Source organism: Lagopus muta, chromosome 21 (genome assembly GCF_023343835.1).
Source record: "Lagopus muta isolate bLagMut1 chromosome 21, bLagMut1 primary, whole genome shotgun sequence".
In the NCBI taxonomy this organism is placed as follows: Eukaryota; Metazoa; Chordata; class Aves; order Galliformes; family Phasianidae; genus Lagopus; species Lagopus muta.
The window spans coordinates 6,551,213-6,559,312 of record NC_064453.1 but is presented as its reverse complement, the minus strand read 5'-3'; the positions used below and the strand labels follow the sequence as shown (position 1 = coordinate 6,559,312).

Sequence of the window (8,100 nt, the reverse complement as noted above, 5' to 3'; positions counted from 1 at the left end):
CCCCGCGGCCGTCAGCTCCGCCCCGCGCCGTCTCACGCACCGCCCTCAGGGCCCCGCAGCCGCCTCCATACCTCCTCGGACACTATGCCCAACCTCCTCCGCACCCAATCCCTCCGCAGCCCTGTATCCGTACCCCTCACACCTTCATATCCGCGTCCGGTCCCCCCGAGATCCTGCGTCCCACCCCTCCAGACCCCCCGTGCTCCTACATCCACTTGTCCCGGGTCCCCATAGCTGCACCCGCGATCCCCCCGTATCAGTCCCGCGGATCCATACATCCCCCCTCCGTAAGCATCTGCTCCAGGCTCCCCCACGTATTCAACCCCATGCCCGCACCCCCCCGTGCTCCCTTTCCAGCCCCACACCTCCGTGCCCCACCCAAAGCACCGGCTTCCCCCTCTCTTCCCCCACAGAGCCCCCAGTTCCACCTGGAGCCCTGTGCCCCCGTTCTTCCTGGATTTCAGATGACAGCCCCAGGCGCAGACCCACACACGGCCCCCACACTCGTTCTCTCTCCTTTAATGGGTGTCCCAGCACAGGGGGGCTGGGGGGGCCCGCTGTCCCCGCCAACACCCACGATTGTCCCTTGTGCCCCCCACTCAGGTGCCACCCCAGGAGGCACCCGAGCGACCCAGCCGCCCCAGCGTGGCTTGGGTCGGGAGTGGGGAGGGGGGGCTGTAAACATTCCTGTGGGGTCCCGGCCCCCCCGGAGCCATCCCAGGGCAGCGAAGCACCGTTTTCTCGTGGCTTTTTGGAAAAATAAGAATAAACCCGACAAAACTCGTCCCCCAGGCTGTGTGGGGGTAAGAGGGAGGCTAGGAGGGGCAGGGGGCGACGGCAGAGCCCCCCACCGCGCCGTGCCGCAGGTCAATGGGGTGCCGGGGGGTCCCTGCGGGTGCCAGCACCAGGCCCCGCACACATCCCGACACGCCGGAGAGGAACTTGCCGGCTGTGAGGCTGCGGGGGTCTGGGGCACCGCCTGCAGGAGGGGGGGATACGTGAGTGTGGGAACATGGGGACGCAGCACCCCGCGGTCCTCACGCAGGTCTGCTTCCCGTGTCCTCTCCCAAGTGCCATGCTGCATCCCAGCACCATATGTCCCCTTTCCCTGTCCCCTCTCTTGTCCTATCCCGTGTCCCACATCGTGTCTCATTGTACGTCCCCTCCCATGTCCCACCCCATGCCACGTCCCGTGTCCCATTCCATGCCACACCACGTACAATCTGGCATTCGTGTCCTGTCCCATCACTCCCATATACCTCATTATGTCCCATCCCTCATCCACATCCCCTGGTGTCCCATTCCGTGTTTTGTGTCCCATCGTGTCCCATGCTTTGCAGCATCCTCTGCCCTGTGTCCCATCCTGCACCCATGTCCTACCCCATACAGTCTCCTATGTCCTCCCTCCACCATACTCCATTATGTCCCACCACTTCCTGTCCCGTCTCTACTGTGCCCCCTGCCATGTCCCACGTCCCACCCCACACCCTGTGCCCCCACCCTCCACATCTCCATACCGATGTAGACGCTGCCCTGGGTGTTGGCCATGATGTTGGTTCCTGGGGACTCTCCAAACACCGGCTCCTCCCCGTCCACCTGCAGCCACCCACGCCGGCCCTGCCTATGGGGCAGCATCAGCACCCACGTCCCAACCCCAACCCCCACACCGTTGTGTCCTGACCCCACCTGGCCGCCATCACGTGGTGCCACTCGCCATCATTGACAGGGTCTTCGGAGACGATGGTGGCCTCGCCGCTGCCCAGCTGGTAGCTGTGGGGACACGGGGCTGAGCATGGGGACGAATGGGTGGTGTGGGACAAAGGGACAAAGGTGTCCCCCCTCACCTGAACACCAGGTGCCCATCCTTCAAACCCAGCCCCACGAAGTCTTTGGCTTTGCCACTCTCCTGTGGGCACATTGGGGCTGTGAGTGGGATGGGGACAACCCCGTCCCCTACCCAGGGCTGGATGCCCTGGCCGTGTCCCCGCTCACCGCCCCATGCCACAGCAGCAGCCCCTCAGTGCTGCTTGTCCTCAGCTCCAGTTCAATGGTGTCTTGCAAATCAGGTGCACTGCAACGAGAGGGGCAGGGCATAGGTGCAGAGCCTGGGACAGGGCAACACCATGGGTGCAGAAATGCAATGGGTTCAAGAATGCAGCAGGTAGAATGCAATGGGCGCATGAATGCAACGGAAACAAGAACGCGCTGGGTCCAAGGATGCAGTAAGATACAACAGCACAGTGGGTGCAAGAATGCAAGGGGTGCCACACAGCAGGAGGGGTGCTAAGTTATGATGGCTGTGATGCTGCAGGAAGGGATGCAGCACCATAATGGGTGCAAGTGCAGCAGCCTTGAAGGGTGCAACACCACGGGAAAGGTGCAATGCTGTGACTGTGGCAACGTGGTGGCCAGGGCAAAGCATGCTGGAAAGGATGCAATGCTGCAGTGGATGCAGCACCAGGAGAAAGGTCCAATGCAGCAACGGGTGCAGTGCTGCAGGAAAGGGGCGCAGTGCCAGGGGGAAGGTGCAATGCAGTGTGAAGAGGTGCAACACTATGATGGGTGCAATGCCATGAGGGTCCCGGTTCCTGCTGTCACTCACCCACGGGGGAAGAGGTGGCCGGGCAGGGCCAGGTAGGAGCCGTCACTGAACACGGCGCTGAACTGCCCAGGCGTGTCTGCAGGGAGATGGGGAGAGGAGGCACCGCTGAGCACATCCCCAGCAGCAGGTTTGGGTGCAAAAAGGGGAAAACGGGTGCACGGCCCCCAGGGGAGCGTACCGCTGCCACCGCTGCCCTCCTGCCAGTCCTGGTCCAGCTCTGACAGCTCCGCGCCTGCGGGCGAGAGGGCGATGGGGACCGTGGCTCATCCCCACATGTGCCCGTGTCCCCGCACCCCCAGCTCACCGTGCTGGCAGTAGGGGCCGCCATAGCCCTCGGGGCAGACGCAGCCGTTGTCCTTGCAGGTGCCGCCGTGCAGGCAGGGGTTGTGCTCCAGGCAGCGGTCGGCCACCCGCTCGCAGCGCGGCCCTGGGGACACGGTGGTGGCACATGGTGACACGGGCACGCAGGGTCTCGGCACCTCCTGCACCCGCTCGCACGCACAGCACAGCACACTGCGCACACACCAGGCGCACGCAGCACACACACAGCCAGCCCCACGGCACTCACCGCTGAAGCCAGGGGTGCAGAGGCAGCGGAAGGGAGGGCTGCCAGCAGGCAGGGGCAGGCAGCGGCCCCCGTGCAGGCAGGGTGCGTGCAGGCAGGGCGAGCTCTGCCCACACTGCCCCACGCCCCGGCTGCGCAGGAAGCTGTACGACAGATCCACCTTCTTCCCATTGATAGAGACCTGCGCCAGACACAGGGGTTTAAGCCAGGGCACCCTGCACCTGGGGCACCCCGCTCCAATGCGCGGGGGGCTCACCTCGCCAATGCACCCTTGGAACGAGGCGTTGGTGGGGGGCTGCAGGGGGGGCTCCACTCCTCCAAGGTAGAGAGGGCTGTGCAGGTTGAGCCCCTGGCTCTTGCCAGGTGAGGAGCGCTGCACCGGGGCGCTGCCGTCCACCGTCATTGTCCCATCCTTGTGCAACCGCTCAGCTGTCACCCGGTGCCAGCGGCCCAGTGCCAGCGGCTCGACGCTCCGCAGCACCGCTGTGCCTGCAGTGATGCCATGACTCAGCGCTGCCATCACCCCCAGGGAAGTCTGGGGGCACCAGGACTCCTTGGGGACCTGAGTGATGCCCTGGGTGACGCTTGGGAACTCCAAGAATATGCTGGGACCCTTGTGGTTCTCAGAGACCCCAATTGTGTCAGGATACCCGACAGACATCAGGAAACCCAATAGTGCCCAGAAATGCTGACAGCTCCCAGGGGCCAGATAGATGCCGGGGCACCCCAGATATGCTAAAGTTCTTTTGTGACATTTGGAGAATCTGGCAGTGCCTGGGGACCTGAGTGACACCAAGAAACCCCAACTGATGCTAGGGGAAGAGGGGGAGGGCAGCAATGCTTGGGATCCTCAGTGACATCAGTGATGCCTGGGGACCCCAATGATGTCTGGGGACTCCACTGACATGCAGGGATCCCATAGTGCTTGGGAACCCCAGTGATGCCAGGCCACCCTGGCCAAGTCACCAACCCACATGGTAACACCAGAGCTCTCTCGGTGACACCAGGCCCCGCTGTGCCATGCCAGCCTACCTGAGCCCAGCTCATAATGGAACTCGAGGTGGCCGCTGACCATGGCGAGGGCAACAAAGTCCTCAACTGGGGAGGCTTTGCCAGCACTGAAGAGCAGCAGTCCGTCCGGTGCACGTGGCAGGAACTCGGCCTCCACTCGCAGCTCATGGTGCACGTTGGTCAGGGGTGGGTATGAGACGAAGGCGCCCGCCTCATCGAAGGATGGCACGCTCACTGCCTCCCCTGCAGCACTCACATCTCAGCACCTGTCCCGACGGTGCCCCCCTCCCCTGGCTGGTACTTCAGGCCCTGACTCCACCATCCCCATCTCCCATGGTGGTACCTAGCCCCATTTCTGTGTCCCCAAGGTGGTCTCCAATTCCCCATCCCCACTGGATCCATGATGACCACATCCCCAAGCGGCAACTAGTTCTCTGTCTCCATCCCGCCTGTTTCCCCAGTTTTGTCCCAACCCCCTGCCCGTGTCCCCAGGGTCATTTCCATCTCCATGTTCCTGCTGCAGACTAGATCCATGCTCATGTCCCCAGAGTGGTCCCAGCCCCACATCCATGCTCACAGGGGGGGTCTCATCCCCATGCCTGTGTCCTCAGAGCCATCTCCATGCATGCCTGCGCCCTCAAGGTTGTCCCATCCCCATGCCCGTTTCCAGGGTCACTCCATCCCACATCCCTGTCTCCAGGGTTGCCCCCAGCCCCATGCCTCTGTACCCAGGGCAGTCAGAGCTGTGTCATCCCCACTCCAACGCTTGAGCCCCTAGTGTCATCCCCATCCTCTATACCTGTGTTCCCAGGGGGTTCCAGCCCATTGCCCTTGTCCCCAGAATCATCGTTATCCCCGTTTCCATGTCTGTGTCCTCAAAGAGGTCCTCCTACCCCCCGTGCCCCTGTCCCCAGGATGGTCCCATGCCCATGCACATCCCCAGGAGAGTCCCAGCCCCACACCCCTGTCCCTGGCACTGTCCCCACCCGGTGCTCCACCCCTGTCTGTGCCCACCTTCAGTGCACCTCTCCCCCATCTTGCCCAGGTGGCAGCGGCAGCTGTAGCCCTGCCCATCTGGCCGGCTGATGCAGGTGGCGTCAGGCCCGCACGCCTCTGCAGAGGGACAGAGGGGACAGAGACAGGAGATGAGCACTGGGGATCCCCACACCCAGAGGGCAGCAGGTGACGCCCCTGTGGCAAGGGCACCCACCTGGGTGGCAATGCAGGGCCTGTGAGTACTCGCAGTTGCTGCCAGTGAAGCCTTGGGGACAATGGCAGATGTAGGTGCTGCTCTCAGCGTCCTCGCAGATGCCGCCATTCTGTGGGTTGGAGACACACATAAGCACCAGGAATGGGACCAGTGGAAGGGGACAGCACGCATCATCCCCGACCTCACCTGGCAGGGATGGTCCTGGCACGTGGGACAGTTGGAGACGCCGTGTGCCGGCAGGTCCAGCTCCCCAAAGGCCACCTCCTCGTTCTGGATGCGCAGCTGGCGCACGCAGCCTGTGGGACACAGCAAGGCGACACACTCAGCCCCACCCTGAGTGCCGGCCCCCAGCACCCACTGTCCCACTGCATACCCACAAAGCCACGGCTCAGCCCTGTCTTGGCCACGACGGTGTAATCAGGGTACCCACCGAGGTACAGCTCCTCATTCAGGTCCAGCCCTTGGAATTTGCCCTGCAGGCACAGGGGGGTGAGCACAGCCGCCCCAAATCCTCCCACAGCTGTGGGGTGCCCACACCCCTACCTGTGAAGTCCCGTTAACAGGGGGCTGCCCGTCCACCTGCAGTGAGCCTCGTGTCAGGTTACGGAAGAGGCGCACGGTGTGGTACTTGCCCAGGCGCAGCGGTGTCGGGTCCCGAATGGTGGCCATGCCAGAGCCAGCATCGAACCTACCATCAAATGGGGAGATATACAGGGTGAGGGGGGGGCTGCCCCTCCAGCTGGCAGTACTTTCCCGTGCTCTCACCTGAACTCGGGCCGCCCGCCCACCAGCCCAAAGGAAATAAAATCGGCGCCGCTGCTCTTGCGCTGCCCATTGTAGAGGAGCATCCCTATGGGGACACAGAGGGGTGAGCACGGCCGCAGCGCAGGGCAGCCCAGACGCACCCCAGGGAGCAGGGAGAGCAAAGGTCCCCGGGGTGGGCGCTCACCTGAGTACAGGATGAGAGCTGAAGGAAGGAGAGAGATGGAAAGGAGGACGGACAGACGGAGGAGGAGAGAGAAGGAATGAGAGCAGGCCTGTGTGGCACAGTTGGGCTCAGGGGGCCGAGGGGCCCCCATGGTGCTCACCATCGGCAGCATCAGGCCGGAAGGTGATCTGGATCTCGAAGGTCTTGTAGGCATCCTTGATGGTGGGCAGCGGCAGGAAGGAGCGGGGCGTCTGTGTGAAGTAGGGCACCAGGCGCTCTGCGGGGACACGGGGCTCAGCACGGACAGGGATGCCAGCCCCCCGGCCCGTCTGTCCAGTACTCACCTCGCACCTTCAGCACGTAGAAGGCTGTCTCCTGGCCGCGGCGGTTGCTGGCAGCACAGGCATAGACGCCAGCATCCTCAAGGCGCACAGCCGGCAGCGTCAGAGCGGTGCCCTCCACCCGCGCGCCTTCCGGCAGCTCCCCCTCCAGCTGTGAGGACAGCAGGGGTCAGCACCCATAGGGCACCCATCCCCGCCTTCGCACAGCCTCGTGTCCCCGCATCCCTGCTCACCTTGCTCCAGCTGATCTCCGGCACGGGGAAGCCAGATGCCAAGCAGGGCAGGACGGCTGCCGAGCCCACCGACACCTCCTTCACCTCTGGCTGCCCGGCGATGTGTGGGGCGGCTGTGGACAAACAGAGCTGTCACCCCTCACGTGGGGGTCGGGGACACCCTCCCCACACCATGTCCCCATCTGCACTCACCCTGCACGTGAAGGATGACGTGGGACTGCACGGTGCCCACAGAATTGGTAGCAGTGCAGCGGTACTGCCCTGCATCCGCCCGCTCCACCCGCTCAATGGTCAGGGTGCCGGCACGAACCAGCACCCCCGGGCGGATCCGGCCCCCCACTTTGCTCCAGGTGACGTGTGGCTGTGGTTCGCCGAGCCCTAGGCACTCCAACTCCACCTCCGTGCCTGCCAGCACCGTCTGCACTGCCGTCCGGATGTTAATCAGGGCCCTGGGCAGAGCTTGGGGGGGAGATGAGATGATTTAGGGTGACCCCGGGCAACAGGAGGCACTGTGGGATTTGGGGAGGCAACCAGCAAAGTGAGAGAGTGGGGGTACCGGGGTGCCCATGGAGAGAGGTGGGAAGAAACAGAGTACCCATGGGTATAGGGAGATGAGGGGTTTTGGGGTACCCATGGATATGGGGAAATAGGGGAGGTACCAGAGTGCATGGGGAGAAACAGGGGGCATTGGGGTGCCCATAGATGTCCACGGGAGAGACAAGGGGTACCAAGGTGCACATGGATGGGAGGAGATGGGGAGCACCGGGGTGCCTGAGGGCAACAGTGAGAGATCAGAGGGTAGCAGGGCACTAAGGGGAATGGGAAGAAATAGGTGAGTGTTGGGGTGACTATAGGCATGGGAAGAAACAGGAATACTGTGGTGCCTGTAAGCATGCAGAGATGGGGGAACCAGGCTGCTGCAGAGCATGGGGAGAAATTGGGTGTACCAGGATATCTGAGGGGAAAATAAGGGATACCAAAATGCTCAGAGGCATGGGGAGGGACTGGGAGAAAAAAATGGTACCCAGGGGCATGGGGTGATGAGGGTACCAGTGAGCCCGTGGGAAGAGCAGGCAGGCTCAGCAAGCACCCATGAGTTCAGGGCAATGAGGAGGAGTATATGGGGCGGGGGTCAGCAGATGCCTGTGGGTGCAGCAGAGCTCAGGGGCAGTGAGGCGCTGCTGTTTGCAGTGTCAATCAGCGTGCTCCT

The 8,100-nt window shown here is 63.3% G+C and overlaps 1 protein-coding gene across 1 annotated transcript in view; it reads right to left on the bottom strand.

The window, feature by feature from the left end:
- Nucleotides 1–503: 503 nt before the first annotated feature.
- HSPG2 (heparan sulfate proteoglycan 2) overlaps nucleotides 504–8,100 on the bottom strand; it is a 31,279-nt gene continuing 23,682 nt past the window's right edge. The window contains exons 72-92 of the mRNA XM_048967405.1: nucleotides 7,083–7,349; nucleotides 6,891–7,003; nucleotides 6,661–6,808; nucleotides 6,477–6,593; nucleotides 6,154–6,238; nucleotides 5,932–6,076; nucleotides 5,762–5,861; nucleotides 5,575–5,684; nucleotides 5,389–5,497; nucleotides 5,193–5,291; nucleotides 4,200–4,421; nucleotides 3,424–3,656; nucleotides 3,171–3,348; nucleotides 2,907–3,029; nucleotides 2,781–2,834; nucleotides 2,603–2,678; nucleotides 1,993–2,071; nucleotides 1,845–1,906; nucleotides 1,687–1,770; nucleotides 1,518–1,621; nucleotides 504–979 (exon numbers count right to left, since the gene is read on the bottom strand). Of these exons, the coding sequence (XP_048823362.1) occupies nucleotides 816–979; nucleotides 1,518–1,621; nucleotides 1,687–1,770; nucleotides 1,845–1,906; nucleotides 1,993–2,071; nucleotides 2,603–2,678; nucleotides 2,781–2,834; nucleotides 2,907–3,029; nucleotides 3,171–3,348; nucleotides 3,424–3,656; nucleotides 4,200–4,421; nucleotides 5,193–5,291; nucleotides 5,389–5,497; nucleotides 5,575–5,684; nucleotides 5,762–5,861; nucleotides 5,932–6,076; nucleotides 6,154–6,238; nucleotides 6,477–6,593; nucleotides 6,661–6,808; nucleotides 6,891–7,003; nucleotides 7,083–7,349 (2,672 nt within the window). The 3' untranslated portion in view covers nucleotides 504–815. The remainder of the gene's footprint in view (nucleotides 980–1,517; nucleotides 1,622–1,686; nucleotides 1,771–1,844; nucleotides 1,907–1,992; nucleotides 2,072–2,602; nucleotides 2,679–2,780; nucleotides 2,835–2,906; nucleotides 3,030–3,170; nucleotides 3,349–3,423; nucleotides 3,657–4,199; nucleotides 4,422–5,192; nucleotides 5,292–5,388; nucleotides 5,498–5,574; nucleotides 5,685–5,761; nucleotides 5,862–5,931; nucleotides 6,077–6,153; nucleotides 6,239–6,476; nucleotides 6,594–6,660; nucleotides 6,809–6,890; nucleotides 7,004–7,082; nucleotides 7,350–8,100) is intronic.